This window comes from Sebastes umbrosus, chromosome 16 (assembly GCF_015220745.1).
Source record: "Sebastes umbrosus isolate fSebUmb1 chromosome 16, fSebUmb1.pri, whole genome shotgun sequence".
Taxonomy (NCBI): domain Eukaryota; kingdom Metazoa; phylum Chordata; class Actinopteri; order Perciformes; family Sebastidae; genus Sebastes; species Sebastes umbrosus.
The window spans coordinates 12,256,702-12,272,130 of NC_051284.1; the positions used below are offsets into that span (position 1 = coordinate 12,256,702).

The 15,429-nt window shown below is 41.4% G+C and overlaps 1 protein-coding gene across 5 annotated transcripts in view; it reads left to right on the forward strand.

Moving 5' to 3' along the window:
• The window catches only part of LOC119474909 (palmitoyltransferase ZDHHC14-like), a 53,542-nt gene continuing 38,113 nt past the window's right edge, over positions 1–15,429 (forward strand). The window contains exons 1-2 of one of the 5 annotated variants that reach the window (XM_037747259.1): positions 1–617; positions 1,262–1,563. In XM_037747259.1, coding sequence (XP_037603187.1) covers positions 1,322–1,563 — 242 coding nt within the window. In that variant the 5' untranslated portion in view covers positions 1–617; positions 1,262–1,321. Of the gene's footprint in view, positions 618–690; positions 1,003–1,261; positions 1,564–15,429 lie in introns of those variants that run through there. The other 4 variants (XM_037747256.1, XM_037747258.1, XM_037747260.1 and 1 more) reach the window with 4 other exon arrangements.

Here is a 15,429-nt window from a genome sequence, read left to right on the forward strand (position 1 = left end):
CTCTTTGCACCTCCTCAGTAGTGACTTCAGCCTGGGTGGAGGGGGAGGAGCAGGCTGCTCTCCTCCTCTCTCTCTGCTCTGCTCCCATGTTGATGTTTGTTGTTTGCGAGGGTGGCAGCAGCACTGTGTGTCTGTGTGTGTGAGTGTGTGTGTGGAGGGGGAGAGAGAGGGACACAATGTGAGAGGAGAGGGCTGTCGACTGACCTGCCTCCTCCACGCTTCTTCTTCTTCTTCTTGGGGGGAATGCTGCAACTTCTGGTGAAGGTTTCTGCTGATTATTCTTCGGACATTATGGCTGTAAAAAGGTCCTGCTCGGCTCGCGTTGTGCGCAAAGACTCGTAGTGTCTGAGCTGAGCGACCAGCCAGTCAGGATGCTGGAGCTGGAGCTCGTCTAAAGAAGGACCCCTTTTCTCTGGATATCCCCTTTTTTTAAAACGAACTTCTTCACCCGGCGATTTGCCCATTACAAACTATATTTTTTTACCCCTTAAACTTTTAAAAATGGTGTTCTTCGCCTTGTCGTCGGCTCGTAACAAACCCGGGTAACCAAGAGGACTAGTAGCTACGTGACAACACCCCAGCACGACGACGACGACGACCACCAGTACTATCCAACGGTAAGGCAACCGCTCCAACCGTCGCTTCGCAGCCGTTTCAAACGGCCGCTTCACAACGGTTTCAACGGTCGCTTCAACAGCCGTTGATGTGTGTTAGCCATGTGGTGGTGGTCTGTAATGTTGTATGTTTGACAGCATGAAGAGCACATTAAACACCTTAAATTAAAGCTTCCTCCTGAGTGTAAAGAAGAGTATAAAGAGCTAAGTCAAAGTAGTTAATGTGGAGTGAAAGTGAGCTAGCCTTTAATTGTAAAGTTGGTGCTAAACAACCAACTTAACCATCATTTCCATCAACTTGCTAGCCGTGTTAGCCTTTAGCATCACTTTAAACATCGAGTAACCAGGTTGTAGTTGCTAACAATGGCGCTATCAACGTTATGCTACGGTATGTGAAGTTATTTACCACGTTAGGTAACGTTAGAGCAGCTACACTTGCTGTGTACTGACTTAATGTGTAGCTTTGCCCACTACACTGGAGGCTACATGTGTCTTTAAAGATGTAGTCTTGAGTGTTAGCTATATTAATAACAGGAAGTGTGTGTTTGTACTTTTCACCAACTTTTCTTTCCCACCCACATTCATATGAAAAGTTGTGATGTTAGCCTGTAAACTGAGCTGGTTTTATTCTCTCTTCTCTCCCACAGAGGCAACATCTGCCCCGGGATTTACTCAAACTCAGCTGTGGCGCATTGAATCAGCACTTGATGCATCTCGGGGTGTCTGAGTCCATGAGAGAGTGCGAGTACAGCCAGATAAGCACTCGCAGCTCCACACCAATGGAGACCCCCTACAAGAAAAGGACCCCAAAGAGGAGGAAGTGGGAGTCCTTCCCTGGTCGGAATAAGTTTTACTGCAATGGGAGGATTATGATGGCCAAGCAGACTGGGGTGTTCTACCTCACCCTGATACTCATCTTAGTGACTTGTGGACTTTTCTTCACCTTTGAGTAAGTATTGTTCAGTCTCTTTGTGTGCTCCCCATCTGCTATTTATTTACATGTGCACATTGTGGATTAGGGATTTTTCATTTTCATGGGCTCAGCTGTCTGAGAAAAAAGTTTAGATATAGGTCAGTTATGTCACTGCACATCACTCTGGAGTGGGTGTGTTTTACTGTGATCTCCTCAGGGCTCAGGGAGATGTCAGGACAAACTGGTTGGGAGATTAGGCACAGACTTCTCTGTTTTAAGATATAATACCATTTTGGCCAAAATGATAATCACGATTATTTTGATCAATATTGCGATTAAATCACAATGTTGTGCGACATTCCTGCCTAATGTACAAATCTTTACGTCAAAGTAAGACTGGTCCTTATTCACAGTGCATCTCCTAGAAGCAAAATGAAATTGTACCAAAACTTTTTACCCAAAATGGACTCAACAGAGCACTGCGTTCACGTTTATATTGTGCTACATTCCTGCTAATTAAAGGGACTGTTTGTAAGATTCAGAAATGCTTGTTAACAGCGACACCTGTGGCCGTTAAGTCAACGAAAGTAAGCGTCGGGCTTGTGCTCGCTCTAAATAGACATGAACGAGCATCGCTCAAAACAGTGAGGCGACACACGTCAGCTAAAACCACAATATCACTCTATATTATACCTGCTTGGCAGTAATGTTAGCTGACCAGACGGAGGTCTCTCCATGAATCACTGCTGATCCTAGTGTTGGCTTTTCCTGCTTCAGTCTCCCGACCGCGGTTGGAGGGAGACACCGGCACCCGGTCGGAGACGATAACGTTTCTCGCTGCGAAGCCCCGTCACTTCACAAGACACGGAAACCTCTGTTGGACTGGAGGAGCTGCAGCAGTTATTTCTGCACAAAGAGACTCCGGCCCTGGAGACCAAAGCTACGGTCTCCCCCACGTCCTCCGACCGCGGCCAACACTGTTTTGCAAGACGGGCTTCACTAGATATAACTATGAGGTTTTGGTGCTTCCGTGTAGTTTGTGTTGGAGTCTTTTCTGAACAGCGTAGCCACACTCGGGTGATTTATACGTGTAAGAAGTTACAAACAGTCCCTTTAAGATAGAATACAATTTTGGCCAAAATGATAATCACGATTATTTTGATCAATATTGAGATTACGATTAAATCACAATGTTGTGCGACATTCCTTGCCTAATGTACAAATCTTTGCATCAAAGTAAGACTGGTCCTTATTCACAGTGCATCTCCTAGAAGCAAAATAAAATTGTACCAAAACTTTTTACCCCAAAATGAACTCAACAGAGCACTGCGTTCACGTTTATATTGTGCTAAATTCCTGCTAATTAACAAATCTTTGCATCAAAATAAGACTCAAAATAAGGTTTTTCTTCACCTGAATTTAGAGCATTTTAATTTTGCCCGTCTAATCTCTGTTATTACTCCTCTACTCTGGATCTGGAACATCTGGATCGCTGGCTGGCTGTTAGTTAAGGAAGCGCTTGATTTGATATGTCTCTCGGGTGATAGTGTGGGTTTTCTCCGAGTTCTCCGGTTTCCTCCCACAGTCGAAAGACATGCAGGTTAGGTTAATTGTTGACTCTTAAGTTGCCCGTAGGTGTGAATGTGAGCCTGAATGGTTGTCTGTCTCTATGTGTCAGCCCTGTGATAGTCTGGCGACCTGTCCAGGGTGTACCCTGTCTTCGCCCAATGTCAGCTGGGATTGGCTCCAGCCCCCCGCGACCTTGAATGAGATAAGCGCAGATAATGGATGAATGGATGGATGGATGATTTGATATGCAGGAGAGTTTTTATATGAGAAACTCAACTCAACTCAAACATTAACATCGCAGTCGATCATCTTCATTTAATTGTGGGAACTCAACTGGCGATTATTATTCGATTAATTTTGCAGCCCTATAATATATTAATATATAAAGTATCTTTAATAAAGGCAGTGTGTCTTGCTAGGGGCTGTTGCTGATGGAAACTACTCTGTGGTGTGGATTTCCTTTTAATTTGCTTATGGTTTACTTGCCCTTGCATGATGCATGCCTCTCATAAAAGGGGCAGGCACCCTTCTGTTAGATATTTACCATTGTTGTTTTGGCATGCTGGCCTTGAAGTTATTAGAGAGCACCCTCCAGCTACAGGGCTCGTATTCAAACCACTGTTGGCAAACATTAACTTAACCAAAGTGGGACTTTATGTATATTTCGCATAATATGATCTTTATAGTGACAACATGATGACTTAATAGAGGGTTACCTTACACTTTTTGTTTCTCATCTGTATCAAATCAGTCACCTATGACTTATGGAGTAGACTACACTGTGTTAGTCCGCTTATGTGTGCCACTTGCACTCCTTTAATCACAGCAACACTATCCCCAAAGGAGCCCTCTGTCTCCACTGGTAGAAACAACCTGTAATCAACAGACATAATGTACTTGTCCTCACTGTCTCATCTCATCCAACCCTTCACCTTCACCTCATCCTGGATGTCCTAGATTGGCCCACTGTGACTGAAGTGCATGATACAGCATGTAGACACGGACGCTGACCTGAGCGCTGTATCCCAAGAGAGAGAGAGAGTGCATTGTCTCTCTCCTCATTAGACCCGAGTAATCACTCTGTCATCTATCATCTTAGAAACCCCATCTATACTAGATAAGAATCCTGCTCCATCATGAGATTTGTAGCTCAATCGGACAGTCTTTATCAGGCTAAAGTGCTGCACAGCCACAGAAAGCTTAATAGGCAAAATATGTGCTGTGGTTGATGGCTGCTGTTCAGTATCTGGACTGTAAAGATAGCCCCCGCTTAATGATCTAGGAGTAAATCAAAAGACAGTGAATAATATGCACACAAGCACTGTTACAAACAAAATTGTGACTTTATGTGATGTTTGTGTGCAAAACATTGTCCTCATGATTTAGAACATTTTAAAAGGACTTACTATGATGTAATTTTATTTGAGAGATATGTTAGGAATTGCTTAAAAAATTAGTCGTTTAATCAATCCATTCAGAAAAATTGACAAAAAAATAATCATAATTAGGGCTGCAAGTAACGATTGTTTTCATTGTCGATGATCTGTCATTTATTTTCTCGATTAATCGATTGTTTGGTATTATTAAATGCAGAAAAGGGTGAAAAATGTCGATCAGTGTTTCCCAAAGCCCTAGATGACGTCCTCAAATGTCTTGTTTTGTACACAACTCAAAGATATTCAGTTTACTGTCATAGAGGAGCAAAGAAACCAGAAAATATTCACATTTAAGAAGCTGGAATCAGAGAATTTAGACTTTTTTTTTTTCTTAAAAAATGACTCAAACTGATTAATCAATTATCAAATAGTTGGCGATTAATTTAATAGTTGACAACTTATTGTTTAATTGCAGCTCTAATTATCATTTTGATAATTGGTTAATGGTTTTACTTATAAAACAAAAACATTCTTCGGTTTCAGCTTCTCCAATGTGAAGATGTGCTGCTTATTTCTGTAAATTAGTAAATTGAATATCTTTTGGACTGTTTGTCTGACTAAACAAGATCTTTAAAGATGTCACATTGGGATCTTTCTTGTATATCCTTTTCCAAACCTCTGCCAGTTTTCCCTTTTGTATGCCCCGCGTGTGATATCCTTCACAGACACAAGGCTACCCATCTATCAGCAGTGACCTCTGGACCACTTCATCTTTCAATGCATTGTCACCTCAGCAGAGATACAGACATAACCCATGACCAAAGGGCAAACTGCTAGACAGAGGGCATCGCAGGATAGAACCTCCAACCCTCTTTACTATGGAACAGTTGATAAAAATATTGAAATGGGAGGTACTGAAGTGTCTATTTAAACCTGGATGTTCCCCAGCGCCCTCATGGAGGATGCCAGATGCTTCCTGATGATACCTCTCCCCCCTCAGATAGCTTCATTTCCTACGTTGTGGCCAGTCAATGGAGCTGGGCCCAGTGTACTGTCCTCTGTTTGTTGTGACTACAGGGGACATTTTCAGGAACACCATGCAACCACAACGCCACTTTTCAGTTTAGCACTGTCCTCCCTGTTCAGCTGTTCATGCCCCAAGGCCGACCGAGTCCTCCTAGTTTTCCTCTCTCTCACTGTCTCCCAACCCACCCTACTACTCCCATCAGCTGAAAGGAGACATTTATCGGACAGGGCGATAGTCAGCAGACCTGCACATTGGCTTCTGTTGTCATTAACCGTAATGCGTTTCGATTAGATGTGTTTTTCTAACCCCACTCGCCAGTTGTCAGCATATTGAAGAACAGCTCCTCATTTGGTTTGTAAGGGCTTCTTCTGTCTCTGTGTCTTAATATGGTATATTAAATTTGGCTGTGGTATGATGACACCTGGTCCAACTCTGTTTAAAGATGGTGTTCTGATTCGTGGAGTCCAGAAGGAGTCAACAGATGGCGAGTGTTTAGGGATGGAGACATGCACATTTACCAGAGGTCTTTCTACATCTCCATATTTCCTTCAGCTTGTTTTCTTTGTCTGTCTGAGGGGTGCTCAGCCATGCACAATAAACTCTGTTAGTGACCGGCAGACTTTGGTCTGTTTATTATTCTGATGCCGGCTCCCCCTAGACAGACGTCCATGTGTGCTGTTGTTGCACATGTTGCCTTCTCTCCCTTATGCCTCGTAAAAGTTCACTCACGCAGATGTTTGAAGTGGTGTTCTGTTGTGCTGTCTTGTTTGATGTAAAAATTGATCTCAAGAACCACAGTTTTGGGCAGAGAGAGAAGGCCTAGCACTTTGGATTCAGTTGTATTTGAAGTGGACAAAACCATAAGATGTAATGCGCTAGTCATCAGGACTAGGCTGTGACACTAAGCAGTGAATAGCGGCTACATGTGTGTTGATTATTGAAGGACCCTTTTTCTCGTGCTGAAATGAAATGAGATATAATATAGTTCATTCACTCTTATTCACCCATTCACACACTGATGGCAGCGAGATTGAGTTAGGTGCTGGCCTGACCATTGGTCGCAATTTGTGGTTCAATGTCTTGCCCAAGAACACTTAGATATATGAACAAGAGGAGCTGGGGATCAAGCCACCAACCCTATTGTTAGTGGACAACCTGCTACTTGTTTCATTGATAGTCGATCAACAGGAAATTAATTACTATAATGATATCTTTTTTGTTAAGCAGAGAATCCACACAGCCTCTAAAATGTTTTGCTTAAATTAAGATCTAATCTAATTTCCATACATTTGGGATAACTGGTCCCTGTGTACTGTAAGTAACCATGGACTGTTGACTGACTGTTTCATTACAACAGGAAGTGTACTGTAAAGGGTAATTGTTACCTTGATGACAAGTTGGATGTTCAAGTTCACCCAAACTGCGCTTGTGGCCTGCAGCTCTTTATCTGGTAAAAGAGGAATCTTAACCTTTCTTGCAGTATCATTTCTTGCAAAACTGAACTGAAACATTTTTATCTTACAGTAATGAGATTGCACATACAGTTCACTTGTTTACTTACCATGTAGAAATGCGCATAAAACCACTGAAACTAAAGTCTGTTGTCAGGAGAACAGGGCAGCACATCTACTTGATATAGGCATATGTAGGCTACAGCCCATCTCAGTGATACAAGAATAGGTTAGGCTTTGATTTAAGTGTCCTGCATGTTTAGTCACATCTAATTTATGTCCTTCAGTAAAGCAGCCTGGTAGTGTCTGATGGTTATTTTGGGGTGGGGGGGTTCTTTGACTGAATGCTCAGGAACCAGTCACATTTACCTACCAAAATAAAACCTCAGCTCTAAAACAATTGGAGATAATGTTTGTGCTTGTCAAGTTCTTTAAACAATCAGCTTTTTTTCTGTTTGCTGGAAGTTTTTAAATATTACTGCAGTTTATTGCAGCAGTTGCATCAAATGTTTTGAAATGCCACTGCACAGTCAGCCATTCTTGGCCAGAATAATTACAAAGAAAGCAGATGTATGGGATGCTGTCTAGCCCACTTTTTGGCTGTTGGGAAAGATTGATTGGCAGAAATCCTGGTTTGAATAAGAAAAATGTGACCGACTTTGGCAGGTGCTTTACTACAGTGATCCTGTCATGAATGCCATCACATGGTTTCAGCTTATAAAGACGACAGACGGGTTCCTACTTGCAAACTTACATTGACTTAACATGGAAATTGAGCAATCCACTTGAAATGTAGACAGTGTTTCTGGTGTTTTGATGACTATGTAGTTGTTTTACAAGTGAAGCCTCTGTAATGATGGGGTGTAGTTAGGTTCTTGCTCTCTGGTTACACCCACTTTGCACCTGCCTAATCCCAATCTGCATTTGTATTAATTATGATTTTGACAGGATAGAGAGAAAGGTTGCGTGAATGTGTGCCCCCTTCATAAACCTCTTTTTAAGTATGCATTTAGATCCACTAAAAGCTCAGCAGTTTTTGAAAGAGTGATTAAACTTTCACAGTAAAGGATGGGTATGAAGAAAGCATAATAGCAGCTGGATTTTTTTCACTATGGAGTATGGACTGTTATAGACTGTACATTAACAAAGACTAAGGGTCTTATGCACAAGAGTATTTGTTCTGGGTTAATTATTGTCATGTAGATAATCCCACAAGATGCTGTCTATAGTCGAGGTAGCTCAGATGCTTTGTTGAAAAGAAACCTGCTCAGATATTGTAATGGTACAAATCCCCTTTTAAGCTGTCATAGTCATGTTTGTCCACAGGTTTAATAAAGTGGCCTCTTCAGAGCACTCTAAATGAACAAGTAGGCAGAGGTCAAGTTCCTTAGAAGTGGTCTTCGTTCATCTCTTGTAAATAGAAAGAAAACCCAATGACCCCATGTAAGAAAACCCTATTTTATGAATACCCCAGGCATTGTATTTCTTGTGCTTCACTCAGTGAATACAATAGCTCTCAAAACCTCTCAAAAAGCATGCCATCTTTGGGCAAATTGAATGCAATGAAATCAGTGAAATGGTGACTCTTTCTTTGTTGTACAATGTTAGTTCTGCACAGTGCTCTACAAGAATAGTAAATGTGTTTGCTGCTTTTTGAGTGTCATAAGTCAAACTGTTGCGAAAGAGTCTTTGTCCACATAATTTGAACAGTCACACCCATGGTAGACATGGTTTCCCGAGACAAGAAAAGCATTCCTCTCAGGCCAAGCTATCAAATAAGAATTTAGAGTAGTGTGCCATTCCAGATTTAGTCTCCCTGGCTTACACTTAACTGAATAAAAGAAATAAACATGTTCACACGCAAGCATGACATAAGGGCATAAAATGCTGGGTGGACATGCCGTACTTGACTGTTTAAGCTTGTATAAATATCAGCTAGCTAGATCTAGGTCATTTTAAAAGTGAATGTGACTTTAATTCCTCGCAGGACTTTCTGTCAGAGACTTTATTGCCGCTGTCTGTTTTGTTGTAGGATCAAGAGGCAGATCTGTCACCTAGGCTCATTGAAACCAGGAATCATGCCCAGCTGTTTGTTTTTTTGTAGTGCGATTCCTCTCCCCGACTAGCTCCGAGCCCTCAATCGACCCCGCACCCTCTGTTTGTCACACAGCTTTCCTGCTCTACCACATCCACTCCCCGTGCCAGGAGTAATTGAGTGCATGGCACATGTTGGAAGGTTATGCTAACGGATTTGGAAAGTTCTTAATTTTGCATACTTGATCACCGCAGTCCTCTGAGGCTGCGCACTAGGGACATCTGTCCAAAAGGTGGCAGGAAATCATGATTCCATTGAGTAGTCTGGGCAAAAATGTAACCGTTTGCAAAAGCGTGTCATGTTCAGTTGTTTCATTGACAAATGACTTGGCCTACAGCTAGAAGGAGGTTCATGTCCTGCCCTTGCCTGCCATCAAAAGCAATCAAAATGTAATAAAAGGCAAAGCTGACAAAGCCTTGTATCCATGTAGCCCAGATGAGTAATGAGACTTGAGAGCGAAAGGCCACAAAGCCAAGTGCTTCAAATGCATTTTTAACACGACGTTAAGCACATTTTAAACACATTCACGTATTTGGTACTGCATCACTGTTGAGTAATATTAGATGTCTTCTCAAGCAAGCACTGAGGAGAATTGCAGGCCCAGATGCTGTGCATGTTGTAGGATGGATGATCTACGTTTGACAGACCTTTTTCTGCAGATCCCAGGATATTGATTGCCTTCGAAGCTGTATGGCTGAAGGAAGAAGGCAAACGGGGGTGCAGTTTATCCCAGGTGACACTGAGAGGACAGCCAGTGAACAGTGCTGTGAGCTTCACATGGTTACATCAAGCGGAGATGAAAGTCCCTCAAGCTTAACTTCTCCAGCTGAGTTTTTAAAAACTGGTTGGCATCATAAGAGGATTTAGTGGGAAATGTGATAACTGTAATCTGGATTGGATTACTGTTGAGATTAGTGCACCCTTTGGGAAGCAAATGAGTAGGGAAACCTCGGGAGACCCTATTGAGGTTGAAAGATTACCTTTGGTATACTGTGGAAATAATGTCCCACACAGAGGACATTTGCTGAAAAGGAACTATACTACTAGAATTTAGCAGGGTGATGGTACTAGCAGCTTTTATGTTCAGTTCAATTCATATTCTCCTCCTTTTCCTATTGGCGAACTGTAATGATTCCTGCTCAGAGTGAAGCTTAATGTTTAAGAGTTGGCCATGGCAGAGAGGAAGGCAACTTGAGTCTAAGTTAGCATCTCTAAACTGTCTGTGACCCTTGACCTTTGGGTTTACTAAAATAGCAAAGTGTTGTGTTTGTCTGGAGAGAGTTAAGCTCCTATGTAATGATTTTATTGGATTATGCATGGATTGAACTTGTTTTAAGTTTAAGTTGGTTTACCTTTTTCTACTTTTAAAACATTAGATATGTTGCTGTTTTAAATTGGCTATTGGGTTTAGTCTTTGTCTCTCTATTTGGTAGATTTGGTCAAAGTTTACTTGACATGTAAATGTGAAGGCAAATCATAGGAATTGGCCTCCTTATTGTAAGATCATTTGACAGTTGACAGGTCTTCAAAGCATTATTCACACACAGCTGACAGCTGTCACATTGCAGGAAACAATGGATTAATGTAGTCTTCAGTAATCTTCGTCACTTCTAAAAATGGAAGTTAGTCTTGGAGAGAAGAACTCAAGGAACCAGACGCATTAAAAAGTCGAGGTACTCTAAAAGTTAAAGGTAGAGTAAGGCAATTTATTTTAGAAGCATTTTTTTTGTTACATTTGTTGAAATTCTCTTTACATCCCGACAGCAATCAATAAATCAAATGCTCTAACAAAAAAGAGAAAAAGAAAATCTGGTATCTGTGGCTTCTGCACGCCTGTAATAAGCCTTTCCTATTATTTCATTCGGTCTGGATGAGATGATTGGATGGCCACATGGCTGCACGATATATCATTTCAGCATCGACATTGCGATGTATGCATGTGCAATAGTCCCATTGCAGGACGTGCAATGTCAGCAAATTAACATGTCACAATAGGCTACAACTTTTTTGCTGCTTGATACAAAAGGAACACTCCCAGGGTTCTCATTTTCCATGACTAATCCAGTGTTTCCCATTAATTACCTACAGTCTCGGTAGGCCCGCCATAGTTTCATAATGAACCGTATATATTTTTACACTTCTCAACGGGTGAGGTCCGCGTGTGCCTGGGGATTCAATTCGGCAAGTCAGAGACAGCCACTCGGTGTGGGAGGATTCTCTCCTCGGTGCTGGCTGGACCTTGCTGGGCGCATTCCCTCCATGTGCGCACCGGCTGTAGTAGGTCGGCTTGGAAAGGGCCCGGGTGAAGGTTGCTCGTGGCTCCGGCTGTGAGCTTTACAGCAACCTTCGCCTGGACCTCAGTGCTTCCCTGCGAGGAGGGACGCGGCTCCCGGAGAATCATCGTGGCGGACTGTACTTAATGCGTCAGGGGTCTGTGGCGATGTTGATAACCCACCTGACCAGTCTTGAAACACGGAGCCCATCTCATTAACCGTGCTTTTTGGGTGTGACTTTTTGTCATGTCATCACTCTTCATATCTATATAACCAATGTGTTTATGATTAAGTTGTTTATTAGAGCACAAAATTGTTTATCTAGCCTCTTAATTTTGCTCTCTAAGTGCACCAGATTGATGGGGATATTTTCTCATATTTTTAATTGCTACATTTCTTTGTATGTAATAATATACCTCTAAAATTAGGTCATTTATTCATTAATGAAAGTAATTTTGCATTGAAATATCCTTTGATTGCCCAGCAGAAGACAATTCAAAGTAGCTGTACATCTAGGTGACAAGATGGAGACTGTGTCAACCTTTGTCCCTCAAATGCTTTAATTTGGCCATGGGATTCAAACCAAAACCAGTATTTTATTACATAATCTGACCTGCTAACTTTTCTGTGCATCATGCTCATGTGTGTGTTCGTACCAAGTGCTTCTGGCTCCAATAGCGTCATCCTCCAGTGGAGTGAAACAATGAAGCAATGAGCCTTTCTTATTTAAATACGAAGCAAACATTAGGTTTTGCTTAGGTCAGCATAATGTGTCCTGCTGTCTATTGCTGCCTGAATGCTTGTAACCATCCTCTGATTAAAGTCCATTAGTCATTGTGCATTATGCTACTCTTTGCTCTACAGTGACATGTCTTAATATCTCTTGCCGATGCGTTAGCCATATATCATTATGGGGTTTGCCCTAGGAATTAGCTATCACAGTTTTATTGCGCTGCCTTCAGCAGTCAATAAATCACACCGTCCTTGACAGTCACTTTTATAAATGTGCACCTTTTGGTGAGTAATTATCAAGCTATCAAAGAGCAGTTATCTCAGACCTTGGCTTTACAGTCGATGTCCTTACACTTGACTTGCTCCAAACCAGCTATCATAGACGCAGCTTCAGCTTTGATTGACTAACAAGGCTATTTTTGTTGGCCTGTTGCTCCAGGGATTTCAATGATCTGGAAAGAGTTTTGACAATCACTCCAAGATGAGTTTATTTTTGGTATTTTCCATTCTAAATGTTTGGTTAACTTTATCCCACGGTAACCAATGGTAGAGCTGCCTGCCTAGAGTTCTCTGTAATCTGTACATTGGCTGCTTAGGGTACCGTGTGTTAGTGTGAAGAGCCTAGATTTCTGTTTTGTTGCTTTATTGAGTATAGACCCTAATCTCTACAGTCATCCATAGCTTATATTTACAACTTTAGGCCAGATGAGCTGGGTTGACTCCTACTTATGTTTGCTATATAAACAAAGAACGTATATATTGCTAAGAGGTGAAAGTCAATTGTTCATTCTATTGCAATGTCAGCGCTTTGGACTGAAAGCGACTACCGGACGCCAGTAAAACGTCCGCCTACAAAGTGCCGTAAAAAAGTAAAACAAAATTATTTCTATTCTATTGTCATAATTTTGATGTCTCTACCGAAATGGCATGTGTTGAACAATACAAATATTATAAATATGCATACTATTATAACTATTTACTTACTTACTTATTTATTTATTAAGATGTACAATAGACCACAGACCATGGCTGTATAAGAGGTTGTGTCCTGTGCTTTTGCCCTGCGTGTTAGTAAATAGCCTACAACTACATTAAATTCTGTTTATGTTGTGCTACTAGCGCTACTAGCTACTGGGCGAAAGCTGTTGTTTGGGAACAGAGACGTTAATACATCCACCACAGAACAGGCTTACAGTATACAGCCCATGGGTGTGTTATAAGATAATAAAAGTGATTTATTATAGCCACTATATCCATTATTACAGCTAGCAGGAAGTTGGCAGAACTGGATATGTCATATGAGCATGCAGAGAAGTGCAGTCTCGTGTGTCTGATGCACATTCATTATGCCGAGGAAAATAACTCTGGATTTCAGCTAATAGTTAATCATACAACTTTTAGGATAATTTAAATGAGGGCTATTTAGGTGTTCGTACTGGGAAGTTGATTCCTTTTTGGCGTTTTCAGTCCAAAATGGCAGAAGCACTACCGCAGCGCCATCTAATGGCTATGTCAAAAAAGCACCGGAGTTTCACCTCTTTGCTTCTATACTCTTTGATACAAGTGTGTTTAGGCTTGATACATGTGTTGAGGGTAGAGTACGTCCAATCCCATGTCCTAGCCTACGTAGTTACTGTCCTAAAGATGGAAAACTAAGAAATGTACAACTATGCCAAGACCAATAGAACATATAAAGACATCCCTCACCTTATTCCTCACGTCAGATTACTTCTGTCGTCAGCACCCAATGACAATGTCATGCTTGGCACATTTTCTGGATCAAATCCAACAATAATTCAGTCTCCTTCCTTGTCAACCAGATTGTTTGTTGAAACATTTAGAAGGATTGTGATGAATGTCATCATGCTGTCTCTATCTTGTTGAATGTCTTTGTTTCTTTTTTTTCTTCCTTGGAGGCACCAAGCTCACTCATGTGGCTGTTTCCAGGGTAACCACATTCCCTTTCGAAATTTACCATGTCTGATATTGGATACTGTTCCATCTCCATGGCAACAAAGCCCCTAAAGTCCCAGTTAAATATAAGATTTGGTATAAAAAGGAAAAATGAAGATGTGACTTTGTCAATGTCCACTTCCTTATCGATATCCACTCTTCTCCTTAAAAGAAAAGAGGGTTGCTGAAATTGCTCGTTGTCTTCACCGCTCATGTTCAGTGGCTGATAAAATTGATTCCCGGGACATTGTCTTCAGGCGGATCTTAAAGCAGGCGAGATGTTGCCTACCTGCAGCTCGTCCACGTATGTCTATTGATCCATGTTTATAGAAGAGGTAGGCTTCATGTCGCATCTATTCTCCCTCCCTAATGGCTTCAGTGTTTAATCTCTGTCCATTTCTACCGACCTGTCACTTTCTATCACACATGACTGCCTTTTCATTATGTTCCTGATGTCCGACACATTGAGACACAGCTGAGGATGGAGGCAGTGGTTTGTGCTGCTCTCTCAGCCATCTCCATCACCACTTGCCAGATGACAAGTTTTGAAATATGTTTTTTTTTTTCATGTGTCATTCATACAATTCAGTGGATTTGTAGCTCTAAACGACCTTTGCATATATTTGGCATATCAGCGGGGGATTACTTCAAAACCATTCAAATCATGGCTTCGGTTTAATTGTTACAGATGTAGCACACTCACTCAAGTTCTGCCAAGCTTTTTACAACTACAGTGATTTCCCATTAGCACCTCTAATTGGTGAATTCATTAATGTGATGTGTAACCAGTCAGACAAAATAGAGGACAGATTGAATGGGTACAGATGAATAGATGCTGGGTAATGACATCAGACTTTGAAATTTTCTGCTTTTCTCGGGCAGATGCAGACGGACAGCGCCAAGCTTCGGACTATACTAGGGGTGGGAATCACCAGAGGCCCCACGATACGATATCATAATACTTAAATCATAATACAGTCTTATTGCATTTTTAAACATTTCGCGATATGCTGAGTATTGCGATAAGATTTATTGCGGTATATTGCGATTTATTACCTTTTTTTCAACTTTAAATTATGCAGTTTGTCAACATCTATTTTATCTAATAAGATACAGTTTTCACTCTGCTGTTCATCTCAGAGTTTTCATTCACATATCTTGAGGTTATGATTCACATATTCCTTTAGGTTTTTATCTTCACTCTAGCTTTAAGACTGAGCCTGCTACAACCTCTGAAAGACAGAATAGCAGCTGGTTGTCCGTCGGATTGTTAAAAGGTTAATAAATTATGTAATAAAAGATTGATACTTGACATCCGTGTATTGATTGAATATTGCCACGCAAAATACTGCGATACTATGCTGTATCAATTTTTTCCCCCTCCCCCCTAAACTTTGCCCTTCCAGTGTTAATCTGCAGACTTGTA